At 48.9% G+C, this 27,709-nt stretch overlaps 1 protein-coding gene across 3 annotated transcripts in view; it reads right to left on the bottom strand.

Moving 5' to 3' along the window:
- Positions 1-281: 281 nt before the first annotated feature.
- ADAMTS17 (ADAM metallopeptidase with thrombospondin type 1 motif 17) overlaps positions 282-27,709 on the bottom strand; it is a 318,441-nt gene continuing 291,013 nt past the window's right edge. For 2 of the 3 annotated variants that reach the window (XM_041753209.1, XM_041753210.1), the window contains exons 20-23: positions 22,384-22,588; positions 18,325-18,477; positions 4,364-4,541; positions 282-3,196 (exon numbers count right to left, since the gene is read on the bottom strand). In XM_041753209.1, coding sequence (XP_041609143.1) covers positions 3,027-3,196; positions 4,364-4,541; positions 18,325-18,477; positions 22,384-22,588 — 706 coding nt within the window. In that variant the 3' untranslated portion in view covers positions 282-3,026. The remainder of the gene's footprint in view (positions 3,197-4,363; positions 4,542-18,324; positions 18,478-22,383; positions 22,589-27,709) is intronic. The other variant, XM_041753211.1, reaches the window with a different exon arrangement.

The raw sequence follows: 27,709 nt of genomic DNA, 5'->3' as shown, positions 1-27,709 counted from the left end.
ACAGCACAGCTGTCAGACCTTCATGTCCCCACCCAGGGCTTTGCAACCACACAGGGGTGAGGCCTGGGACAGAATGATTTGTTAGAGCTTGCTCTGGGAGACGCAGCCACCCGCCAGAACTGCATTTACCAGCGACCTCTGACACCGTCACAGCTGTGGTCGGTATGCCGTTCCAGGCAAGCTATGTGACCACTTGCAGAAGGACAGGCCTCCTTCTGTCAGCCCTCGAGGACTGGTTTTTGTCTTTGACTTCACGGACAGCTTAAAATTGTTATGGAAAAACATTTTTATTAAGACATGTTCAACTCACTTCCAATGAAATGATTAATTTTTCATTTACAGTGGTGTCCAATGTTTGTCTTCTGTTCTTTTTTTTTTCTTTCAAAACCAGCACCAAAAAGTGAAACAAAAATACCATGGGTACAGTACGTAATGGAAGTTAACTAATGGAAAATATATACATTTGACTCTGAAATGAAGAAAAGAGAGCAAAGCAATGATATTATTGCTATTGAGGATCTTTCCCTGTGTTCTGATAATATCAAGCCATGGTCAAGTGAGAGGGTTTCATTTGCACCCACGAAAGTAGCACCAAAAGGTCCTAAGACTCTGCAGTTAGTAACACATTTTGCACAATCAAAAAGGTACAGTACTTAAGTGACAGTACAGGGTATTGTTAATAAACATCACTGTTGTGATCACAGGGTTTCGGTGTCTTCTGTACAAAGTGGAATGAAAGCGCCAAGGATGGCTTCGCTGAAATCAATCACTTCTTGTGCCATAGACAGAAGGCAGGCTGGTGGTGAATTTCAGAGCAACAGTGCCAGCATGAGCTAAAAGAGGTCAGAAAGACACAAACTTTGGGAGAACCAATGGATGTTTAGTAAGAACCAAATCAATTATTTGCATTTTGAAGGTGTGAGGCCCTTGCCAGAAGCATCCAGTTGATAGAGTCAAGGTAGCTGGGGTGTAGGTGGGGAGGGGGGTAATTCAGAGGCATCAGGGAGAGGGCTTGCCTATGGGCAAGTACGTGCACATGCTTGCCCAGCTTGGGTACCAGATGCAGATGAGCAAGCAAGGCTGCCCTGGCTTCCTTAGCTTGCCACCCAGGCTCTGCTCCTCAGTGTGTGAGGTTGCTATCTTTCTGACATTACATAGTAAAGCACGGCCCATTTGGGGTTGGGGGAAAACGGAACCCTAGATCCCCAAGAATTTGAGAGTTTTGTGGAAACGGGGTTGGGGGTCAGGGAGAGTCTCTTGGTGGCCAAGCCTGAGCTGGGGAGGACAGCATTTTGCATAGGCTCCGGTGGAACTGTTTTGGGAGGGGGAGGTTTACATGCAGGGTGGATCGCTCCATCCTGGCATTCTCTCAGTCCTTGACACAAGCAGGTTTCTCAATACTTCTCATTGATTCAAGTGGAACTGCACACATTTCTTGTCATCCCTACCACTTCTCTGTCTCTGGAATATTGAAACAGCCTTAAGCTAACCCTAAATTTGTGACATCATCAAAAACAAAAGCAGATACATAAACACAGCACCAATAAATCAGGAAGTCCTCAGAGACGACCCCAGGGAGATTGGTATAAGTGAGACTCCCTGTCCATAATAAGGGAGGTGAAGGGGGGTGGTTATCAGGATAAAGTCTTTGAACGTAAGCACCCATCAAACACCCACCAAGTTGGTGAGCGAAACAGGCCTCCTGGCATGTAGAGTCTTTCCTTCCTGGTTCTCAAAGCGGGCAGGGTTGTAGTGTCTTCTGTGCTCTTGTCATTTCCCCAGGCTTCTGGAGAGGGCACAGCTCTTTATGAGGGGCTGCAGGAGGGAAAGACTTTCTTCGTGCTTTCTGAGAGTCATCCTTGCCTTACTAAGAAGATGGGTCAATTACAATAGTGTGACAATGATGAGTCCTGCAAGGTCTGGGTTATGGGAAGGCACGGTGGCTGTGCAGTGATCCTGGCCAGGTGGCACTCCTCCACTGATCCTGGCATACCAGGTGGAGTGGCTTCTAGAGGAAACCAGTCCCATGCCAAGGCGAAGTAGCCAGAAGTTCTATAAAGAATCAGCTTCAGATAGATGGCCAAGGTCACCTTATTGAAGCCATCTATGAGGTGCAAGGCTTTATGAAGTACTGACTGGAGTAGATGCCCCAGAAGGCGGAGGGGGTGATGAAGCTGTCCTGAGCTCATCTTTATGCCAGAAAACAGTCCCATCCCCCAAATTAACATATGTCCCATTTCATAGCATCTTGAAGAAAGACTTTTATGTTTCCCCATGCTGTGGACAGTAGAGTATAAAAATCAGATGCCTCCCCAAACCCAAACACTTCCAGAATATTCTCCCCAACACAGGTGGTATGTACAACTATGTGGCCCTGGCATCCTTGGCTGATACAGATGCAAACTGTCAGGGCTAAGGCCCACGATTTAGAGAACATGTTTTCAGAGACGGGTTGAGAGGCAAAGTGCTGATTCTTGTGTTATCAAGAAGGGTTCTGGCTGCCGGGCCCTCTTGGGAGAAGCCATTAGCAGAGGCTCGCTGACATCTGTCCTTCCTTCCAGGGTGCCGTTGGCTTTCAGAATAAAGCCTGTCTTAACATCAAATGTCTCCTTTGGGGGACAATCTCCCCGTGGCATATTAAGCACCAGGAATTCAAACGCCAAAAGAAAGAGCGGCTCTTTCTTTTGACAACTGTCTGTCAGAGGTGTTCCCTTTGAGGTACACGGAACCTTAGAAATGACAATAATTTTGTGACTCATACCTATCTTTTCCTTACTGTAGAAAGCCATCCAGTGGCTGTTAACAATATATTAAGTACAAAAGCGCTAACAGCAAACGTCAGGTTCACGCTCAAGTTCTATAGGATTGGGTTCTTGGGACAGCTGTGTGGGTGACCGGTGGTGTGCTCTGGGGGGGGGGTCCTGGCCGCAGGACTGGTGTGCTCTTGGGTGGGCAGGCTTTCAATTAGCCGTGTCATCAGGGTTCAGACCATGTGTGGGAGCGCTGAGGGACCACTGGGCCACGTGTCATGAGCTTGGTGATGGTGGTGGCGGCTGGCGCATCTTGTTGGCATAGAAGTCCCTGCATGTCTGGCAGCAGCGCTGGTACCACCGCATGTCCTGGCAGAGGTTCTTTTCTCGGATGACCCGGCAGTACACCGTCCACTGGTCCCGTGTACATTTGTAGGTCAGAGCAGCTGAGGGGATGGTGAGGAGAGAGAAAGCCCAGAGGTTATGGATGGCATGGGGACATCATGGCTCATGCTCAGAGATGGCCTATGGTCTGACACACTCTAAGCTGTCCTCACTCGCATGTATGTTGGAGTCTTACATGGACTTGAGGAAACATGCCCACTGCCAGGGCCACGTGATGTCACTTTTTCCTACAGGGGATGCACTCCGTGTCTAACCTAACCACTTAGCAGAGCATGGCAGTCTGGCTGCTTCTGCAGGGCAAGGGCAGTTGCACACCCTGCTTCTCAGCTAAGTACTACTTACTGTTATATTTTGGAGAAGAACACCAGCACTGCTGGCATTTAGAGGAAAGAATGGCATGGGGCAGTGGACTTCATAGGGCCCACTAAAGCATGAGCTCCTAGCACAAGCAAGTGGCCTAAGTCACCCTCAGGGCCATCCTGCAGAGAGAAGGTCATGCCTGAGGGAGGTCTCTGGAGCATCCCAAGTAGGTCCATGCGTGTAGAAGCTGGAGTTGCCCCTCTCTCTGCAAGCTCAAAGACCCCCCCCCCCCCCAGTGAAACGACCTATAAGCCCCCTTCATTCTGGTTGCATTCCAGCATTAGGGAAGGGGGCTCTGGGTAAGAGAATATTCCTTAGGGATTTCTATTGAGAAAAGCAGAGACTGTTAAAAGGAATCACCAGATTCATGTCAAATAAATGTTCCTCTTCTCCTTCCCATGCCACTGAATTCAAGACTCCAAGCTATCAGCACTTCTGTTTTCTTCTCAAGCATCAGCTTGAGGAATATCCCACATGTACATCACTAAGGTTTTGTGAATAACACTCGCTCCTTCACTTCTGGAAGAATGAACCTCCCCCTGCCCTCCTCGTGCACAGGAACCCCAAAACATTAACTGAGGACCATCCTCCTGTGCTCCTCACTGTTGGTGGTTTGACTACTGGGATGCTTGAGGCATCGTGTTTGAGGCTGCCACTCGCAGACGTGCTTTTTATGACAAAAAACCAAATCCCATCTCTGCAACCTCTGACCTTCTACAGAGCTGACAAGTATTGACCTCTTGAGGGATCAGATCAGGCCCAATGGGGGGCTTTCTGGCTTCTAGAACTCCTTAGCCAGTGGGGACTCACTGGCTGGGGGGGGGGGGCAGCAGCCTGGGGCCACTCACCAAGGCGAGGGGAGGTGATGGTGTTCACGTTGATCTTGTCATTGCAGACCTCCTGGTGGCACTGTCTGTAGGCTGCTGGCTTCAACAGGGCGGGGCACTCGCTGCCATGGCGCCCGGTGACCTTGTGCATGCACTGGACCACGCGGGACTGCAGGCCCTTCCCACAGGTTGAGGAGCACTGCCAGAGACAGGGACCAGTCTGAGCTGGGGGCCTAATCTGGGCTGCAGCATGTGACAATGGCTCTGCAATGTAGCTGCTCCTGGGCCTGGCCCCTGCATGTCATTCCCAGGGGCTTGAAATAATGCAGGACAAGGAGGCTTGGCTGCACCCCAGCTTCCTGATAGAAGCCTGTTTCAAGATGTTACGGACTGAATGTTGTCTCCCCAAATCCACATGTTGAACCCCTAACTCCCAATGGGATGGTATTAGGGGAAGGTGGGGGGCCCTTTGGGAGGTAATTAGGTTTAGATGAGGTCATGAGGGCAGAGCCCCCATGATGAGATTAGTGTCCTTATAAAAAAGAAGAAGAGTGGGACGCCTGGATGGCTCAGTGGTAGAGTGCCTCCCTTCAGCCCAGGGCATGATCCTGGAGGCCAGGGATCGAGTCCCATATCAGGCTCCCTGCATGGAGCCTGCTTCTCTCTCTGCCTGTGTCTCTGCCTCTCTCTTTGTGTCTCTCATGAATAAGTAGATAAAATCTTAATAAAAAAAAAAAAAAAAAAAAAAAAAAAAAAACCAGGACAGAGATCAGAGCCTTTCTCTCCACCACGTGAAGACACAGCGAGAAGGCAGCCACCTGCAAACCAGGAAGTGGGTCCTCACCAAGAGCCAAATCTGCCAGTACCTTGGACTCCCAGCCTCCAGAACCACGAGAAATAAATGCTCTTTAAGCCCCCAGTCTATGGTATTTCATCTCGGCTGCCCAAGCTAGGACACAAGACAGTTGCTGAAATATTAATTTATGAGGCCTGCATTTCACTTCCCACCCTCTCTACTTTAGTTCTGAGCATGAAGCTGGGCTTCCGAATTATAGAGATAGGGACAGGATGGCCTGGTGGCACCCAGGAGGTGCTGGGCCTGATGACCTCTGGCATCTCCCCAGCGCTTTGTGCTACATGAGGCACTGGGCCCTTCACCTGGCCGTGTGGTTGTGGAGGGGAGCTCAGTAATGGGCAGGGTCGAACTTCCTGCAAGCCTGGAGAGTGGAGGCCCAGAATTAAGTTGGAGAAAATGAAGTACAACCTTTCTTGTATAATGGAGTCCTGGAGTCACATACTACTTGTGGTTCATGGTTTTAACTCAGACGCCAAGGCCTGTGTTGCTGGCATCTCTGGCACCTGTACGCCTGGGTTTGCCAAAACCAGCCCAGTGGCAGCTCAGCAGACGTCCCAGGTTCCCAATGTGTGGACTTGGTGGGACTTGCCCATACAGCTCCTGCCCTCTTCCTGTCCCTCTTTGTACCCTTTTAAAGTGTTCCACAGGGAACCTGCCAGCTACTCAGCCCCTCTGCCCCAATTCCACCTCCAAAGTCCTGGGCCCTTGCTGGCTCTCCCAGGAGCCCTTGGAACTGTCTCTCCGATAAGCTGGTCTCTTTTGGCCAGAGAGTCAGGTCCACATGTGCACTCTTTCCATCTGGAGTCCCCTAGCACCCACACCATCTGTGATTTATGGGGTTCTAAGAACACTCTGCAAAACTTTAATAATGCAAAGGCCTCAGGTGCCACAGCCCAGCTGGAGTTAATACCGCACCTCAGGGTGGAGAGAGGGAAGGGGGGCCTGTCCTCTGAATGCCACATGTGGTGGCCACGCCAGGTGCTGTCTGGATCATGTGCCTCCCAGTCTCCTGCCCTTTAGGCCTGACCTCAGCCTGTGCTGGAAGGAGGGCTTTCCCTGGAGGGGAGGGGGGGTCTGTGAGGAGTCATAAGGCCTAGGCTCCGGGGCACACTGTTGGTCCTGTGTGTGACCAAGGGGGCACAGTCTGCTCCCCAAAGAGTAGTGGTGTACCAGGTGGATTCCTCTGCTTTCTAGTCTGACAAGCAGGATCACATTTTTTGTTGGTTTTTCTTTTTTCTTTTTCTTTTTTGTACTTTAGAAGGATAAAGAGGCTCAGGGGGAATGCTGCTGTGATGGGGCTCCAGTCCTCCCCCCTCCTCCAGCTGTGGGCCCTGGCACATTCAAACCAGAACAAGCACTCTCCCCAACGGCCAAGGCCAGCCCCAGGGTCTCAGCTTTGTGTCTCTCTTCACATCCAATCTTCTAGATAAACTAGGCAACGGGCTGCTTATGGGCTTGAGAATTCATCATGCATCACAGATGCAGATTTCTGGGCTCCACCCTAGGCCTCAGGACCTGGCACCGGAGCACAGGTGTGTGAGGGGTGCTGAGGTGGACGGATGAGGTCACATGAGGAGGCCCCACCCACAGGAGAACTTGAACGTGGGATGGCTGTCACAGCAAGGACTTCCACCGGGAGGGTTCTGGGAGAGAGCTGGGATCTGTTGTGTGAGATCACCAGGTGAGCTTTTCAAAACCCCAGTGTCCCAGACCAATCACTCAGTGCCTCTAGAAGGGGCACCCAGAGCTGAGAACCTCTGATTTATCCTGAACTTCTGCCCAGTGGCCTGTGCAGAGTAGAAAGATCTCTTTTTTCTTGCAATGAACTGGTTGAATATTCATATTCAAATATGTGTAATTATGTAAGAACTGACATCCAGCCACTGCCCTGCAGAGTCCATATACAAGCAACAGACATGCTCGAACATGAGGGGGGGAAGGCTTTTGCTAAAAATTATTCTTGGAAAGAGTTATACTCAAGAACAAAACCTCTCACAGTTCAGGGGGAGGCCTAAGGGACACCTTTAATTATTTGTAGTAAGATCACTCAGGGATCAAAAAAAAAAAAAAAAAAAGGAAACATAGAAATTTAACTGTCTCCGGGAAGTATGATTTCATAATCACAGATGAGGGAGGATGATGTAAAGAAATGTTTAAAAATCACTTAAAAGCAATCTGGTAAGTGGTTATACAAGGGGACTGGGAGTCCACACCAACAGAGCAAATGAAGGAAAAGACTGAGGAGAATACAGTACAAGATCTCGCGAATGCAGAGCACAGTCACACCAACACAGAGCAAGGCCACAGCGACACAGAGCAAGGTCACACCAACACAGAGCAAGGCCACAGCAACACAGAGCAAGGTCACACCAACACAGAGCAAAGTCACAGCAACATAGAGCAAGGCCACAGCAACACAGAACAAGGTCACACCAACACGGAGCAAGGTCACAGCAACACAGAGCAAGGTCACAGCAACAAGATCACAGCAACACAGAGCAAGGTCACAGCAACAAGATCACAGCAACACAGAGCAAGGTCACAGCAACACAGAGCAAGGCCACACCAACACAGAGCAAGGCCCCAGCAACACAGAGCAAGGTCACAGCAACACAGAGCAAGGCCCCAGCAACACAGAGCAAGGCCCCAGCAACACAGAACAAGGTCACAGCAACACAGAGCAAGGCCCCAGCAACACAGAGCAAAGTGACACCAACAGAAAGGTCATACCAACCCAGACCAAGGTCACACCAACACAGCACACACAGTGCTAAGTTATGCCACAGCTTGTATGAGACTACCTAGCAAGGGCAGTGCATATAGATTCCAAAAGAGGTAGTATCTCTGAACACTGGCAGCAGTAACAGGTGTATTCTGGCGGTGACTCAGGTGACTCAGAAGGGTGGGGTGAGTAACAATGAAGGCAGACACTGCAAATCTTAGGCTGCACCTTACAGAACTGCTCCTATTCAATTGTTTTTGACCTCGTACAACCAGCACCTTCATAAGGTCTCATTTGATAATATGCTACAGAGAAAAAACAGCAATATTTCTAAGTTAAAATATCAATAGATCCCTTTAAATATGAATGTGTAACTACCAGAATAAATAATGCCATGTATTTGACATAGGCATTTGACCCGTCCACCTCTACCATTAAAGATATTTATTTACATGTAAGTTGATTGTAAAATTAAAACAAAACAAAACCCTGCTTTCTGGGGAAATGGGATTACTGCATACTTGAGACTCGTCATCTCTGCCTATTTGGCACTAAACTACATATGTGGGGAAAAGAGGTATCTGTGTGCTGATCTAGAGACACTGTCAAGGTCCTTTTTCTCATCGGATTGTGACTTGAACCATGGACCCTGGAAGGAGACTTGTCTGGAAGGGAGAATTTGGAATTAGGTGTCTTCATACTCCTTCTTGGAGAGGGAGGTCTTCCAGGGTGGGATAGACAATGGCTGGGGCCCCAGGAGAAGGCTCCTGAAGTTCTGCTTGTCTTGCTCCCATGGCACCATGTGACCACACAAGGTACCCAAGGCCATGATGTCTGGGCAGTCAAGCTCAGCTGAGTCACTTCCTGAGCAGGAACATCAGAAAGGGTTTTGATGTCTTTTGCAGGTGTCATTATTATGTATGTAAAAATCAGGGCAAGAACTCTAGTCTGTGGGTCTATTCAAACCAAATGCAAAACTGACAGGGTCACTGCCTGAAAATGATCAATGACCATTGTAAAACTCAGGTGTCTAGGGTTGACCTTGAAAAATGATTTCCCCTCTGCAAGTTCCTAGTCTTGTTTCACAGGCTCATAGGCTGGGGAGTCTCACAAGGACAAAACTTTCCTCAAGCCTCTTTGTATCGGGGGAGGGAGAGCATTCACGACAACCCTGTGTATACAGATGGTATGTTTGCTTATCCCATGGGCTCTCCTGTAAGGTTCCACAATAGTGTGGAACATTCGACAGCAATCCTGAGACTGCTCGCCTTTGAGCTCAGTGGGGGTCAGTGTCTGGGCCAAGGTCACAGTAAGTGGCAGAGGATGGACAGGACAGGACCCCAGCTGCCCCATTTCATGGACCGAATTCCATATTCCTGTATGAATGATGGGTTGTACTGGCTGCAGCCTCTATGTGAGTCAGGAAACAAAAAACTAGCTAACTGCACAGGTCCACCATTTTATTCATTATCCTTCCTAGCATAGGGTCACAGGCTTTTAATTTTCTAGCCTGGAGAAAGAACTGCTCTATGAGATCATGGAATTATCTCCAAAGCTCCTGCACAGAGACTCAAGTGTCTGTTCTCATAGCTCTTCAGCACCTCCATGGGGCAGGGCAGGGCAGGGCCAGGTGACAGGCTGTGGGCTGACCTTCAGCTGCCATGGGGGCACTCAGGGACCCTGCAGACAAATCCCTCATAGGGGGGATTTGCTAATGGGGGCAGAATGGCTTTGCTAAATTTTTCCTGGCATCCTAGGGACTTTGCTGTTCACACAGCTGTGAGCTGTGAAAGGCTTGTAGTCATTTAGAAGAACTTTTGAGAGCCTTGGGGTGTTTGCTTATCCACCTGAACTGTGTCTGAGTCAGCCCCATAGAGACAGCTTCAACACATCAGGTGTTAGAAGACAAACAGGTAACCAAGTGGCATGTACAGAAACTTTCACTTCAGTCCTGATGGTGCCACATTTGTCCTTGGCCTAACATCTGTGGGTAACCACACTCTCCTCAACTGGAGTTTTATTGGGGGCAGAGCAATGGGGGCAGGAAAGACCTGTTAGCATACTCCATACTAGCTGTGTTACCTCAGGTAAGTTACTTAACCTATCTGAGCCCAGTTTTTTCATGTTTGGCTTGAGGATAATAAAACTTTCCTTGCAGAATGATTTCAATGATTAGAATAGCTTGGAATAGGCAACCCGTAGTGAGTGAGCCCTCAGCAAGTGCAACTATTATTATTAACAGTTAGTGCCTGGACAAGAGCAGAGATTGCTGACTGGGGAGTCTCTCGAGCCCAGGAAAATGCACTGAGCCACTTGGCCTGCTTGCTTAGTTCTCCATGGGGTGGCCATGCCCCAGCACCATGCCTCCGCAGGCAGGTGTGGATGTCTGCCTTAGCCTGGCTCCCAGCTCTGATCTGGAGGTTCAGCCAGATGACCTCTGGGAGCATAATTAGAAGCTGATTTAACTCTGAAGATGGATGTGATTCCAGACAGGTCCAAGGGGTTGCTTTTGAACAGCATCCCCTCGTAACTAGAGCTTGCTGCATTCAGGGTAACACAGGCACAGACGAAATCCATCTCTGCCTGCCTCCCCTCAGTCTCAGCTTTAATTAAATAGTGAGAGACCACAGTGTCTCCTGATAGCATCGGATTAGCTCCAAGCATTGCTGTGAAGCCATTCTCCAGCTTTTAAAAATCCAAGCACACAGATCTATAAAAAACATACCTGGTCTTGTTTGAAGCACTCTTTCACTGTGGGTTATTTTTTTCAGGTCACTCATTATATTAATGTTTAATGTGGCTCCCTGAGACTCGGGAAACAAAGACAGAAATGAAGCAGTAATAAATCCAGGGGAAAAGCTCCCTGCCAGACAACCTGAAATGAGGGCAGGTACCCCCACCCCTGCCAGCAACTGGCTGCAGCTGCATATCCCAGGCCAGGCTTGGTGATCTGTGCATCCCAGGGCACTCCCCCAGCTGGGAGGGAAATCAAAGACACTTGGGGTGGGAATTTCACCGGAAAAGCAGTAATGGAATTAAACATTCTGGTACATGGGGAGCAAAAGGCTTATGGCAACAAGGAGATAAGTCTTTGACTTGGATTTGGGTTTACTCATGAGCTGTGGTGTTGGTTCTGGTGTGGCTGTGAAAAAGAGCTCCCTAAAAAATTGTGGAGGATCTGGTTTTTTGGACCCAGGTGGACAGTGAGATATGGTGCAAGGCTTCCCAGCCTGGCTTCTTTGTGGGGGATGATGATGATGATGATGATGATGATGATAGTGATGGTGATGACAGCAGGAGGAACCGCAGCAGGGCCCACCTTCTGCTTGCCCACTGCGTGCTGGGCACTGGGCTTACGCCATTCTCATTAGTCCTCATTAATTGTGCTAACACCTGCTGTGGCCAGAGCAGCGCTCAGCACACAGTAGGTGCATGAATGGCATCTGCAGGGGCACAGCACTGCCCTTCAGAGAGAAGGAATGGGAGGCTCAGAGTGTCTAGATGCCTCTTTCCCAGTGACAGCTCCAGACCCCCTACCTGACCTCCTCCAGGGCCACACCACTCCCCAGCAGGGAGGAACTGGGTCTCTGTCATCCCAAAGAGGCCCAGGCCTGATGACATGCTACACTGCAGCCAGGACTTCCTTCTCTTCCCTTCTCCCAGCTGTAAAATCACAACTATAAATAACACCAGATCCCAAAGGGGTGTTTTGAGAATTAGCTAAAGGAGGTCGTAAAAACCTCAGGAAGAGGGAAATACTGCAGGAATGTTTGAGACTTGCACCAGCGCAGGTTCCAACAGAGGCGGGGGGGTGGGTGCAGCTGGGCTTCCTCCCCGGGCTCTGGGGTGAGCAGAAGACCTGGAGAGGGGGAGCCCTCACTGCCCCTTGTGTAAACTCCCCACCACTGCCCCATTCTCCAGCTTTGAGGGGCGAGTGGGGCCCCCAACCCAGGGAAGTTCTGGCTAGTAGAGCATGAGGCAGGGGTGGGGGAACAGCATACCCTCATGCTAACTCCATTTTCTGTTTGTGTCTGAAAGGCACTTGGCTGGGGAAATTGTCAAAAGCTCTTCAAAAGCATTTTTGACAGATTTCCCCCGAGACTTGGCATGAGCCATGCTAACGTCGGAAGCTGTTGAAACCTGAAATAGCAGGTTTTAAACAGTAATGAAAAATCCCCACTGTCTTTGCTCCAGCCTTGAAACGGGAAATTCTTTCTCAGACACACACACACACCTTCAACTCATACTCCTTCTCAAACTTTTTCCTTTGTATCCTCAGTCTTAGCTTCAGGTTTTCCCCATGTCTCTGAATTTGCAAACTGGCGACCTACAGATTCTGGCTGGGGCACTACAGCCAGGCAGCCAGAAGACCAATGTGACCCTCCCAAAGGCCCGCAAGGGCTGGTGATCCTAAGAGCTCTTGATTGTGCTCTGCGAGCCCAGAGTACAGAGGACCCTGCAGGGCTACTCTCATTGTCCGTCCTTGGGCTGGAGCTGTTACCACTCTGATAGCTTAGCTCTCTCAGCCTATCAGTGACTGTGTGAAAGACCCGTCACTCCGGCTAGAGAAGGCTGGCCTAGTGCCCAGCAAATGCTACAGCCCGTCTCTGGCCTCTTAGCCATGTTGTCACCACGTATATGCACCAGGTGAGGGCAGGCACTGTTTGATGGGATCTGAACCATATTCAAAGAGCTGTTCTAAGACATGAATATTTGATAGGCCCATGGAAGAAATGGGATTCTGATGAGAGACAAGAGATCTGTGGTTGTAGCCAATTACAAAAAATTGTGCCAGGCATGGGGCTAAGTGCTTTTTACAGATGCCCCACAGAGGGAACCACTAGACTCAGCTGACAGAGGATGCTGTCAAGGTTGGATGAGGCCACAGCCGAGTGGGATATGGACCTGAGTCATCCTGACCATGCATGTGCCCTGCCCTGGGGTCGCTGGTGTAGCATGTGTTCCTTAGGGGCAATAGCTTCTCTGATTCAATGGCAAGGTTCAGGTAGTGGTTAAAACCCAGGCTGCCATGCAAGGGAGCCACCCCCTCCCTCTGATCCCTCACTCCACACAAAGGTAGCTGGTCTGACAAAGGACACCGGGTGAATGGAGGGGTGGCAAGGGAACGGAATGGGCAAAAGTATCAGCTGTTTGACTCGAGCTCACTTCCATGCAGGCACCTGTCCTGGCAATTTCTGGGGGCTCTGCTGCTCTACAGCAAACTCATTTCTCTCAACTGAGCAGGTATGGGTTCTAGACTTTTCTCTGGAACTCCATGACTCGGTGGCAGGCTCTGCTCAACCCATGCAAAGTGCTCCATACCCTGGGATGGGGATGTTCCTGCCCTCTCTCCCTTCTGCCCCTGCTCTGAAAAGCACTGAAATCTGATGAGCCTCCTTTCCTAAGAGTAATACTGAATGGAGGACTGGCTCTCTACCTCCCTGCAGAGTGGTGGCTGCCTCTGTGGTATGGTTTCAGCTCAGAAAAGGGCCCTGTTATCCCTGATGCCTCACACACTTCCTTATAGATGTTCAAATTTCCCTTAATAAGGACTCAACTTTTTATTTCACAAGTGAGGAATGAGGGTAGACAACAGGCTGGACCTCAGAGACAACAGATTTATACTAAGGTGTAAATGACTGATATAAAGACCCTAGGGGAACAGGTTTTGATGGGGGTGGTGGTGGAGAGAGGGCAGGTAGATACTTTATGACAAGCATATTCCTGTGATGGTGACAGCTTCAGGCATCTTAGAGTTAGCTCCTTCATATTTCAAGTTAGGAATCTAAGCCTCTGACAATATTATGCACCTGAAAGAAAGGTAGACTGATTTAGAAGGCAGGGACCAGAATTTGGGGGAAAAAAAAAAGCTACATCACCTCTCTGAGCCAGTTTCCTCATTTGTAAAATGGGGATGGGGCCAAATGAGATAATATGAGTGAATGTCCTTTGTCAATTCTTTCAGCACTAGTATATGTCAGAGGCCACTGTCGCCGAGCCTGAAAGAAACAGCATCACCCTGCACGAGCAACACCATCCACAGCTTCCCCAGGTGGAGGATCCCTGGGTCCCATAACACTGTGATCACAGTGGCCCAGGGGGACTCAGCATGGCCTAATGGCATTGACTCCTTGTTGGGACCTAGGCTGGGTCACTGTCCACTCACACCTCCACTGTCCACAACAGGTCCGGCACATTCTCTCCTGAGAACAGGAGCTCAGGAAATGCTGGCTGAATCACACAGGTTTGGTGGCAGGCCCCCAGCATGGCAGGCAGGCCAGCCTTGCAGAGTCGGGTATGGGTTAGGCCCCACGAAAGAAAGGAGGTATAGGCTTTGGAAGTGGTGTGGGCTGCAACACTTTCTGCAGCAAACCTGTCTCACGACTACAAGGTCTGTTCATTCCTAAGGTCATGGAGCTGAAACTCCTGTCTCCCAGCTGTTTGGGGAGAGCACAGTACAGCAACATATAAGTGAGAGCCTCTCCCTGACTTCCTGGGGCTCTGTAGCCCAAAGGCTCTTACAGGCTTATTTCTTCCTCTGACCTCCCAAGGCCTCTGGGAGCAGCCCTGATTGCCCCATCATAGTCTGAGGCTCGGGTGGGAGGGGCATACCTGGAGGCTGACTGAGGCTTTGGAGTCAGACCAGCCCCCTTCCACAGGACCTCCGCTGGCACCAGGAAATCAGTGGTCACTTTGATCTCTTTGGGGAAAAGGAATGTCATACTCTTAACCCAGAGAGCCAACGGTTTTCTTTAAAAACACCATCCATTACAATCCCCCCAGAATAATTTGTTTCTAATTAGAAACATCCCATCATCTCTGTGGTGATTAATGCCTCTGGTCTTGAAACTGAAACATCTCAACTTTTGATCAAAAGTCATGCTATTCTAGAAAGAAATGTGATTTCCTTCTTTCCCATTTTAAGTGACATCTCCCTGCCCCCGGGTTGAATACCCGGCATTTAGCTGGTGGAAACAACGATTTGCACACATCTGGAAATAGCTGATATCCCAGGAGGGCAGGTCATTTTTCAAACATGGTAGAGAGTAATAATGCCCTCAGCAGGAATGGGAATGTGAGGTCTGTCCCTTATACAGGACCCTGGTTGGGTTCTAGCCATTTGCTGACGCTGGGGGAGGGAGCCCTGCCTCCCCACAGTTCTGGGTGTTGCTCTCAGGCACCCTCGCCAAGCTACAGGAGGACATGGGTGCCAGCCTTCTCCTGAGGGATGACTGACTGGTCATTCTTGCTTCAGTGAGTGCAGGACAGCACCTGTGGCATGTGGAAGGCCCCGTCCATCACCTCCCTGAAGAAAGGCTTAGCTTTCTCAGCAGGACCTTCAGGCTAACAGATTGCTTAGAGGCAAAATGTCAAAGCTTCCAGGTACACTGGTGCTCTGATAGCCCTTGGACTTCGGCTGACTTTCCTTCTGGGCAACTTGTTTGAAGCCTTCCAAGTCAGGCATGTGGGAAGCTGGTTACAGAAGAGGGTTTAAAAGTATACCAACCCCAAGTGAGTGATAAGGGGTACTGTCCACAGGCCATAGACTGAAGATAAGATGTCAATGGAAAAGCAAATCTAGTCTGAGCCAGTGAAAATGCCAGGGTAAGAGCCATCCAGTGGAATCCACTTATGTTGGCTGGTCACCCAGCCAGTGAGGACGAGGATCCCCATGGGGAACTGTATCCTTTCCACTCTCCAGAGAAGAAATAGGGGAAAGCAAAGGGCAGATTTCTATAACTACTGTACAGATTTCTGTAGCTGGGCAGGCCAGCCACCCCAGTGATGACAGTGACAGGAGGGAGTAGTGGCAAGGCAAACAGGGTGGGGCGGGGGGTCCCACGGTTGAGTTCTGGGAGACCCCTGCCCTACCACACTGGCTCCCAGTAAGTTCATGCATACACAGACTTCCAGGTCAGTGTCTGTGGACAAGTTTTCAGCTCAGTAGAACGAGTCCGCCCTGGGCCTCGGCCCTGCCCCGACCTGCTGAGTCCCCCAGCCATGCTGAGTACTCTCCCCAAAAGCTCTGTGTACACCAATCAGATGCCATCAGATATCAGCCCTGGATGGCACCTGAGTTCATTACATGCCATTGATCTTGTTTTTACTGCCAGGGATAAGTGATGAAGCTGGCTGTGGTAAAAAGCCGGCACTGTGGCCTCCCAGTGCCTTACTTTCCAGAAAGCTGGGAGGCATTATTCACCATGGCCTGGTTAGTAAAGAGGCAGGCTGGCTAAAGGCTCTACCTCACCTGGTGCGCTTTGCGTGTGGGAGTTTGCTGGATGGCATACCAGCAGCCTCGACAAGGAGGGGCCCCTGAACAATGGAGGAGGGTGACCAGGAGCTATCAGATCTGGGGGAGCACAGTGCTGAGCTCAGGTACTGTTCACATTCATTTCCTGGTGTTCTGCAGCTCCCTGAACCACAAAGTTCATGGTACTTAAGAAAACAAAAGTATCCATCTGGTCTTTAAAACCAGAATGGTTAGCCTGGAGAAACCCAGGTTCTGGAGAGCCAATGACCCTCTGTAGAGCATGCTGTGGCTCAAAGGTACATCATGGGGCCTCCAAAGTCCTTCTTCATATGGACTGAGCTCTGACCTGGGGTTTGAAAGCTTGGACTCCTCCACAGGTGTGTGGGCAAGTCACTTAATCTCTCTGAGCATCTACTGCCTTTTCTAGAAAGCAGGGCTAAGGACCTGGCTATAGGGCACAGATGCAGGGGATATACCTCAAAGAGGAAACAATGCCAGATGCCCTCACACCTGATGGGCACATGCAGCCCAGGCCCTCTCTGACCATTCCTCACCTCTGCTTCCTGCCCTGGGATATCTGGGACCAGGGAGGTCATTCTTCACTAGCACAGGCTGCATTGGAGATGTGACCACAGGACCCTACTAATTCCCCAAGTATAATGACAGCTGTATTCCAATCCACACCTGGATATTTGGAGTCCAGAAAATTCTATTCTGCCTATTACTATGCTGGGTAACTCCCCTTCCACATCTTTTGACAAATCTGACACAGAACACTCCCAAATGTCAGATCTTCTGATCAGGGAGTAAATTAAAAGGAGGTGGTTTTGGTCTTCCCCAAATTCGCAGTTATCCAGAAGCTGTATTTTAGCACAGCCAGCAAACTGGAACCTGAGAAATTTGGCTTTGATGCACTCCAGGAATTTGGAGGAGCTTGTATTCTGACTTGCAGGGAGGTGGCATCTCTGCAAAGACCAGATCTGGATAAGTTTTGCTTTCCAATGGCCAAACCAACTATCTCTCCTTCCATAAAGTACAGATACAGATCAAATTACTGCCTGGGCCAGGCGGGTAAATCAAAACACATAGTGTTTGGAGGAGTGTAGTGGGGGTGGATGACCAGGGCCCCAGGGAGAGGCGTTAGGCCTGCTTGCCATGGTGCCAGACTTCCAGACGGAGGCCTAAATCCTGATTTTCACACGAAACTGCCCTGTTTTTAAATATTAGTAACTAATTCCAAAATGCTTAAGATATCGTGTGGGCTACACAAAAACCAGGGGCTCTCGGGCCACAAGTGTGCAAACCTTGGAGTGAACAGACATCAAGGGAAAAGCAAGTGGGGAGTTTTCAGTTGCAAAGACCAGAAAAGGAACATGGACACACTCTAGGCTGCTGTTGGAAATTTTCTTTAGAAAACTAGACATTAGCAAATGTCACTAGAAATTCTACAGTTCTTGGGGAAGGGTTTTCTAAAAGGCCTACAGCTGGTGCTCACGTGTGATGAGGGTACTTACCTCGCCCTCCCACCCCACCCTTGGGGAAATACACATCCAAGGTAATAGGTTCACAGGTACCAGGTCAATGAACAAAAGAAGAGCTGGACAGCAAAGAAGTTTTCACATCTGATTTACATTCCAGTAATATTTAACCCTCTCTGCAACCCCTAGGCTGTAGGTCAGGCTCCGGAAGATGGCTCTAGCTTTCTGCCACCCCTAGGTCCCCTACCTGTCTACCCTTGCATTGTCTAGGCCCTCACCCAGGGGTCCTGAAAGTGAAGGGAAGTGCTGTTTGCCCATGAGCCCCCTCAGTGTCTGCCTCAGCCAAGGCTTCCCCTCATGTTTACGAGGCTTTTGCAATGGCCCGTGGCCAAGGCCCCCTGCAGGACGCTGGGGCACAGCCAGCACACAGCACAGGACAGCCAACTGGCATCCAGAGCACCCCACTTCATGCTCTAGGGAGCACTGGGTTTCCTTCCCACTGCGTGTGGCACAGGGTCCCGGGCAGGTGCCGAGCTCAGAGAGAAAGCAAACCTGCCTGGGAAAACTGGGACTGCCTCATTGAATTGAGGCGCAGGGTGATGGCTGAGCTTCTGCTTCCAAGGTTCCCTGCGCTGCCGGGCAGGATGGAGATGCTAGGCCTGCGGGACTCACCTTGGACCAGTCCCCAGTTTTCCATTCGTAGCAGCCTGAATAGTCCTCGCACGCCTCCTCTGCTCTGGGCCTCGTGGATGCATCGCATTTTCCTTGCGAGTTGGTGCACGTCACAGTTCGTTTTTGCGTCCCTTTGCCGCAGGTGGCAGAGCACTGCAAGACACCGTGTGGAAGTTTAATCCGGTCTGATTCAGCTCATGTTCCTCAACAGCTGTTAAGTCGCGACGATGTGCCAGACCCCGTGCCGGGGACGCAAGGATGAAGATGCTCCTGGGCATCTAGAGTCTGAGCACATGGTCCCAAGCTGAGACTCCAGCCATGTGGCCGGTGATGGGGGAAGAGCACAGGAGTGGGGAGAGCTTGAGGCACCCAGGAGACCAAACAAGGAATTTAGTGGCCTGCTACCAGGTCCACGAGACCCATGCAGTGGATAAATTCAAGGGGTAAATGCTGGTGGTCCCGGTGAAGCCAGGTAAGGACATCAAAGAAAAGATGTCCGAGGCCCCTGGCTCCTCCCAGCTACCTGCACTCTACCTGGGGCAGCCTGGGGCGAAGGCACAGGCTTGGGGTAGGACAGGGAGAGAGGCAAAGCCAAGCTACAGGTGACTTCCATTTAGGGGGCTGGCAAGCTCTTGCAGAGAGCTACAGTGACTGTTTCAAGCGTGGGTGCCAAGAATGTAACAGAGCAATGTATTTTACTCACTTCCCAGGAGACACTGTGAGATAAAGAGTGCTGTGGGGACCCAGATAGGGCCCAAGGATGACAAATCATGTGTGAGCCCTCAGAGTTCATGATTCCCATGCCCTCAGGCAGCAAGAGCCATGGAAGAAAGGAAGAGAGGTGGGGTGGTGGTGTAAACAGGGCAGATCTGCTCCTGGTATGCTCTCCCCCTGGGCTCAGGGAGGAACCATGCTGGGCTCCAAGAGTCCTTACCCACCTTGAAACGAAGCAGAAGGAAGTTCTCGCGGTCCAGACCTATGACCTTGGCCGGGCCTGATAGCGTGCATGATCTGGCCAGTAAAAGGAGGTGACATGGCCTGCAAACCCAAGGAGCTCTCCGTCCTATTTGCCGGGTACAGAAGCCCTGTCCCCCACCATGGAAGCAAACACGCAACTTGCGGAGATGGTGGGCTGAAGGCTGCTTTCTGCCACGAGGTACAGACACAATGAGACCCAGGTTCCCAGCAGCTGGGGCCCAGAGCTAGGGCGGGGACAGCTCAGGAGCCGTGGGAGCAGAAAATGGAGCCTAGCAATTGGAACGTCTGTTTTTATACTTGCTTGATTTACCAAATAAATATATATATATTTATATATATATTATATAATACATATTATATGTATATGTATATACATATATATATACACACACACACACACACAGAGGAGTGATATTCTTAAGCTACCATAAACTTGATTTTTAAAAACTTCCACTGTGTCCTCTGGAAAAATGCACATAAAAGACAAATGTTATTCTTTATATTCCTATTATTAACACTTATCCCAAAATGTTATGTAGCTTTATTTTTCCCGTGAGTTCAGTTCAGCTAGCCTAGGTTTTTTGTCATTGTTGTTGTTTTTGAGACATAGGCTTGTTTTTAAAGAAATACACATGCTTCAGAACTGGTTGTGGTGTCCCCTGGGGGAGCTGGAGAGCATGCCTATTTGGTCCCAGATGTGAGGGGGGGCCTGACTTACCGGGACCTCAGACGTAAGGGGTCGGTCCGAGGCAGGTGTTACCCTCCTGGGCATGATGGGTTGTGGCTGGGAGGGCCACTGCAGGGAGCCTGGGTTACTGAGTGGGTCATTTCTCCGCTTCTCTGCATGATGCTCCCTGGCCATTCATTAGCTCTGCCCTCACCACTTGACTTGTGGGCTCTTCCCTGGCACTAGTACCCATACTACTGGCTCTTTCTTCACTAGAAGCCTACTTCTCACTTCTGCCAGAGTTCCTGCATTGTCTCATTTGATTCTGCATTCTCTGTCCCTTTCCCTTGAATTTCAAATGTCTAGCCTATTTCTTGACCAAACCCTGGCTCAGCCCTTCTGAGCAGCAACCCATTGGCTGGAAGCCTTAAGTCTTGAGAAATGGGCAGCACTTCAGATGAGGCTTCCTCTGGAGGGACCGAGAACAGGAGACAGTCACTTATCTTTTGCTTCCTTCCTGGTATCTGCTTCTCATTCTAACAAAGCTGGGAAGAAGCTAGGGGGTAGACAACACTGCTGGCTATATAGAGGCAACCCCCTCAACAAAATAAATTTCTCTGCCATGAGAAATTAAAACCCATTTGTTTCCAGAAGAAGAAATATTAGAGGGGCTTTAGCATTGGGGTGGCTGGGTGGCTCAGTTGGTTAAGCGTCTGCCTTTGGCTCAGGGCATGATCCCAGGGTCCTATATCTGACTCCCTGCTCAGCACAGAGCCTGCTTCTCCCTCTCTGCCTGCCAACCCCCTGCTTGTGTGCTCTTTCCCTCTCTCAAAATCTTAAAGGGGCTTCAGCATGTGGTGAAGCAAGAGAAATACCAGTCTGGTGAGCATCTCGTGAATGAGGGCAAGATCTGATTCTAAGTTGAATGTTCAGAAAGAGGCATGTGCCTCGAGCCTGGACTGAGCCGGAAAGTGACTGATTGGCGCCGACACTATTTCAGCATTAGGATCAGCTACACACAGAGATAGAGACGTGAATAAGTGCTATTTCTTTAACTCTTGCTTCAATCCTCTTACATTTTCCAATCTGGTGTTCTTTAATGCTACAGTGATAGTTGATAATGTCAGGCTTGGTTATTCTGTTAAGGACATTTTTTTTTCCTGTGAGAAAGAGTCTGAATGGAAAATTTATGGCTTTGATCTGATTAAAGTGTAAGTCTTGTTTGGATCAAAAGCCAGGTGATCAAGGACCTCAGGCTCATGGTGGGGGTTGGACAGACCGCATGCCTGGCTATGGCACTCCCCACTCCTCCAGCAAGTAACCTGTTCCCTCCACAAGAGGTCCCTTGAATATTTAACTTATAAACCTAAGCACATATTAAAAAAATCAAAAATTTTAAACTCTCTCTTTTCCCTAACATAAACAGCAGGTTAGAGACTCAGGTCTTTAAATGGGTATATGTCAAGGTCCATCTGAAAGGTAAACCTCATTTCAGAGCAGTCAAGGGCAGACTTTTCGTTCATTAAGAATGGGCTGAATACTTTCTTATTCAAAATAATTCCAACTGTTTGGCAATAAAAGGGAACTTTAAAAATATTTTCCACACTGAAGAGTGTCTTGGATTTAGCCTTTCTGACTTTCCTAGAACACAGTTGATGGAGGACCTGAGGGAAACTTGCCCTTTATTCAGTTATTTTTTTGTTTTATGGCCAGTCAAAATCATTAATGCAGGGTCAACACAAAGCCTTGAAGGATGATATTACCAAAGATAAAATATTTACAGAATTAGTCTTCAAAGTTAAAACTTTAAGGCTTAACTGACCTCTTTCCAAAATGTTTTATGGCATGAGATGTGTGACTCCAATTACATACTAAAAACTGTCCCTCCTAGTGTCTGCTTGTCTCTTATAATCTACAGAGACTGACAGAGTTCAGAGAAAGCCTTTGAAACCACCTTCCCAATCTGATCACACTAGAGTTCCGATATACCAAAAGAAAATTAAAAGGTCAGTTAGTTGGTTGGTCTGTCTACCTACCTATCTAACTACCTATCAACCCCCAACTCATCCACCCAACTACTCAACCACCAATCCATCCAACCATCTAACCAACCATCTTTACATGAGAATTTTCAAAGGAAATGGGATCAAACTGCAGTATATATTACCAAAGCCATAAACGATCAAAGACATATTGTCCATGTTTGTTTAGCCACACTGTGTCATCTCAGATGGAATTTAAGAGTATGTGAGTGAGGATACATCTTTTGGTTATCTGGGGGCTGGCGAGGACTGTGATACTTGGGTTTGAGTCACAAAGACTATAGAGGGAAAGGCACCATGTTGGGATCCCTGTGGACAAGACCCAGGGGCCCTAGTGCTGTGTTCAGCGTTGGCAGCAGCCCAGACACCCACCTGTGACCACTCAGAGGCCTCCCAGATGGACAGGCAGTCCTGGCCTTCGCAGCTCTGCACTGGTGCTGGCCGGGGGCCCGGGCAATAGAGGGGCCGTGTGGTGACATGGGTACCGTTCTGCAGCTGGTATACACATGTCACCTCTCGATGCTGGATGCCCTTCTCGCAGGTTGCTGAGCAGGGGCTCCATGGGCCTGCCACCCACCTGTTCAGGAGGAGGAAAGACAGCAAGAGAATAACTGGGTGGGGAGGCCAGCTTCCCCAGAGGGCCTTCCAGACACATCATGGAATCTTGGGCCTGTAGGGTGAGGGAGGGAAATGTACTCAGAGAGCTTTGCAGTCAACTTTAGGAATAATTCTAACTATTAGAGCAGAGGGAGCCACATGAGTTGAGTGGTTCAATGGCTTATTCAAAACAGAAATCCTACTGCGTACAACACCTCTCTGACAGATTGAATTATTGTTCCCAAGTGGTCACTCTCCTTTTAGCGGGATCACATATCCCACCCACTGTCTACAACATGCTTTGTTCAATGGGGTGTGAGTGGACATGAAGCTGGCCATATCCCAGCAGAAGCTTTGAGTGTGATTATGTGGTTTGGCTCTGCTTCTCTCCATTTCCTGCCCTCTGACATGAGAATATCAAGTCCCAACATGGGATGCTCCGACAGCTGAGTTCTGTAATAACAGGACACTGTTGTAAGCCATTGAGATACTGGAGTTGTTTGTCACTGTGACAAAATCTGACTGGTACAGCCCTTGACTGTAGATGCTCCAGTGCCAGCATGGACACATCAGGACCAGGTACTCCCAGCTTTCTAAAGAGTGGAGGGCCTTTTTGGGTGGGGACTGTCACTCTTGAGGAGGCAACCTGTGGGCTGTGATGAGACTGATCTGTTGAAAGTGCTCAACTAAAACTTGGCCTACCTCCCTTATACTTCAATGACCCCAGTTCTGCCAGAGTCTCTGCTGACCTCAGGGTGTTAGAAAGAAGCTGAGAAGTTGGAAATCATAATTTCTCAGGACACAAGTGGGGCTTTGAATGCCCTTTTGTGGACACAAAAGGACTCTCTCCTACTCTGGTCCCTGCATGAGCCTTGGGTCCTCCTAGCTCCCAGGAGCTCACCACTTGACAAAAAGGCTCAATCCATGGATGGTCGGCTCTGATAGCTATTCAATTCTTCCTCTTCAGTTGGAACAGTCCTAATCACCTGAAACCAAATCTGATCATGCCATCCTACTGTTTAGAAGCGTCGGTAGTGTCTTCCCACTGGCAGGGTTCTTTAGGGGATACTGGATGGTGCCAATTCCCCTTCTTCATCTCCAATTCCAGCTTACTTGCTCATTCATCCATCCCAGCACAGCATACTCACTGAGGGTTTTGCATGTGCCAAGCACTGTTCTAGGTTCTGAAGATAAGGCAGGGAACAAAACAAAGCCCTGCCATCTGAATCTTATAGACAGTAAACCAAGGAATGATATACAGTGGAACATAATACAACTGACCATATACAGGGTGTATCATATATGAATAGAGAAGATGCCACATGGTGGTTAAGTGCTTCAGAGAAAAGTAAAGCAGTGTAGGACAGACCAGGGAGGAGGTGAGAGGTGAGCACTTAAGGTGGCAGGGACGGCCTCACTGATAAGCTGACGTGTGAGCAGAGTCTGGAAGGAGCAAGAGATTAAGTCATGTGGTTCCTTGGGAAAAGACTTCCAGGCAGAGGGCACAGTGGGTGCAAAGGCCCTGGGGAAGAACATGCTGGAAGGGCTGAGGAGCAGCCAGGAGTCCAGTGTGGCTGGGGGAAGGGCGAGGAAGGAGGGGCAGAGGGAGGAACATGAGAGAGGACAGGGTAAGATCCTTCAGGCCCTGGCTGGTCACTGTGATTCTTGTTCGGATAAGATGCATTCCTGAAGGGTCTGTAGAAAGGAGTGATGTGGCCTCCAGACTTGGAGAGGGTCACTCTGGCACTGGGCAGATACCAGTCTACAGGGTAGTAGCAAGAAGACCAGGGAGAAGACTACTGCACCAGTCCAGCAGGAGAGGAGGGTAGCTTTTACCAGCTAGGGGTGGTGGCAGTGGTTGGGCTAAATGTTAAGAAGATGGAGCTACCCAGGCCCCCTCTCTCCACCCCTATATTATTCCTCCTTATCCCTTAGAGCAAGCTCAGGCCACCTCCTCTTCCAGCCCCCTTGGTAGAGCTCATCACTGTCCTCCACACCCCCAGGGACTAACTCCAGGGAGGCCCCTCTTCCCAGACCCCTTGGCTATGCTGTAGGATGGCAGTGACTGTGCCTACCCTGTGGTGTGAGGACAAGGGACATATTGCCTGTAAGTTGCTTCCACCAGTGCCTGACACACTTAAGCCTGTATAATTCTTAGCAATTGTTCTTTAATTCCTCGGTAGGAGATGATGAAGTCCCAGAGGGCAGTGAGCAAATCTTGCCCCCATGTCAGCACCTGACAACTGATCAACACCATAAAAACTAAACCAAATCTTACCCATTTCTCCTCGTTCTGCTCTTTGGAGTAACACGTTTGCCTTCTTAAATATATGAAGATAGCTCTTTTGTTTCCCCTTCTAAGCTTTCTCTTATCTTGATCAAAATAATTTGCATGTGGCAGATTCTGAACCTTTGGTTCTAATTTTCTAATCAGTCACTACTGTTCTCAAAATGGATTGCTTTATTGTGGGCAAAATAGCCCAGATGTGGTACGAAAGCTGCAGGAGAGAATGTGATGAGTTTCTCCCTCTTTAAAGGGAGGCTCTGTATTTATTAAAGCCGCTCAGCTCTAAAAAACACTAATTCTATTTTTCAAGCAAGCAGACTGTACCTCTGTTAGCTCCTATGACTTCTCTTTTTTCCTCCTGAACTGACTCTTAGCCAGATCTCCTCTGTCCTGACATTTTGCAGTTGATCTTGTGCATACAAATGTCAGGCTCTAGGTTAGACCTGCTCAGTGCTACCGTGGGGACCTCCAATGTGAGAAGAGTTTTGTATCCCCCTCTTGTCTTTTGTATTTGCTGTGCTTTCTGGGGCCAACCTGGAGCAGGACCCCTATGTCACACTCATGGGAATGTCACCTGCTGTGCGTGTGCATGCTGTTGGCCGGAAGGTGCCAGTATCTCCATCCCGGAGCACAGAGCATGTGCTCTAAGCGAAAATGCAAGGTGACTTGTGTCTACACAAAGGTCACATCGCAGCAGCTGGGAGGGGGCGGGGATGGGGAAGAGCTGGGAGAGGTTCAGCAGTCTTGCCTTAGACATCTCCTATGCCTCCTGTTCCATCACTGACTGGAAATGTCAGAGCCATGGGGATCAGATTCCCATAGAGCTCTTGCCAACCTTCCCTGTTTTACTTTCCTTTGCCTCTGGGATCTCCTGTGTATTTTAGGTGCTTTGCGAAAGGATGACAGAATGGAACACAGCCCATGCATGGGCAGTGGGACAACACCATGCAAGTAAACATCAGAGGAATATCCTATTAATTCCAAGTCCAGGAATTTGAGAAAGGAACTGCTATTCCATAAAACAATTCATATGGCAATGACAACTTAAGTGCTTTTTTTTAAAAAAAAAATCATGTCCCCTAAAAACCCTAATAGTGACATGTATTAGCTAAGTTTGAGTTTGCAGATCTTAAAAGCAGTATAACTATTTCTTGAGGAAGCCACCATTCAAGCTGCCCTTCCTCAGTTGCTCTGGAGTCAGGAAGGACTGGATTCCTTTCCTGTCCAGGAGGAAACAGACTCTGGTCCTCCACACATGCTTCAAGTCTGATTATCCCAATCAGATCCTATCTGAGCTCTTGTATTCTTATTTTTGTTGCTCCTGTAGCAAATTACCATAAACGTAATGGCACAAGGCAACAGATTTAGTATTTGATGCTTCTGGAGGTTGGAAATCTGACATGGGTCTCACTGGTCTAAAATAAATGCACTGCTCCTAGAGCTGGTTCTTTCTGGAGACTCTAGAAAGACTTGCTTTTTCCAGCTTCCAGGCGCTGCCCTAGTTCCTTGGCTTGTGGTCTTTTTCCCTATCTTCAAAGCCAGCAGGGTCAGGTCAAGTCCTTCTCACACTGTATCATTACAACATTCTTGTCTGCCCACCTCGTCCACTTTTAAGAACCTTTGTAATTGCACTAAACCCATGCAGATGACACAGGATAATCTCTCTATTTTAAGGCTAACTGATTAGCAACCTGTATTAGTTTGCTAGGGCTGATGAAGAAAGTACCACAAGCTAGGTGGCTTAAAACACTAGAAAGGTATTCTTTCAGAGTTCTGAAGGTTAGAAGTAAAAAATCAAAGTGTCAGTAGGGCTGGTTCCTTCTGAGGGCTATGAGGGCTCTGTTCTATGCCTCTCTCCTAGGATCTAATGACAGCTGGCAATCCTTGGTGTTCTTTGGCTTGTACATCTGTTACTCCAATCTCTGCCTCTGCCTTCATATGGTGTCTGCCCTGGATCTTTGTATCCTTACATAGCTGTCTTTCAAAGGACTCTAGTCAGATTAGATGAGGGGCCTACATTACTCCAATATGACCTCATTTTCACTAATTATAACTGTAGTAACCCTATGAACAAGGTCATGTTCTGAGATACTGAGAGTCAGGATGTCAATGTGGTTTTTTTTTTTGGTGGGTGGATGGGGACATGATTCAATCCATAACACAACTTTAATTCCAACTGCAAGATACATTCACGAAGGCAAAAGAAACAAAAGCAAAAATGAACTATTGGGACTTCATCAAGATAAGAAGCTTTTGCACAGCAAAGGATACAGTCAACAAAACTAAAAGACAAGCTACAGAATGGGAGAAGATATTTGCAAATGACATATCAGATAAAGGGCTAGTTTCCAAAATCTATAAAGAACTTAAACTCAATAGCAAAGAAACAAGCAATCCAATCATGAAATGGGCAAAAGACATGAACAGAAATCTCACAGAGGAAGACATAGACAGGGCCAACATGCACATGAGAAAATGCTCCGCATCACTTGCCATCAGGGAAATACAAATCAAAACCACAATGAGATACCACCTCACACCAGTCAGAATGGGGAACATTAACGAGGCAGGAAACCACAAATGTTGGAGAGGATGTGGAGAAAGGGGAACCCTCTTTGCACTGTTGGTGGGAATGTGAACTGGTGCAGCCACTCTGGAAAACTGTGTGGAGGTTCCTCAAAGAGTTAAAAATAGACCTGCCCTACGACCCAGCAATTGCACTGCTGGGGATTTACCCCAAAGATACAGATGCAATGAAACGCCGGGAGACCTGCACCCCGATGTTTCTAGCAGCAATGTCCACAATAGCCAAAC

This window comes from Vulpes lagopus, chromosome 4 (assembly GCF_018345385.1).
Source record: "Vulpes lagopus strain Blue_001 chromosome 4, ASM1834538v1, whole genome shotgun sequence".
Lineage (NCBI taxonomy): Eukaryota > Metazoa > Chordata > Mammalia > Carnivora > Canidae > Vulpes > Vulpes lagopus.
The sequence above is the reverse complement of the archived record's forward strand: the minus strand, read 5'-3'. Positions and strand labels throughout refer to the sequence as shown.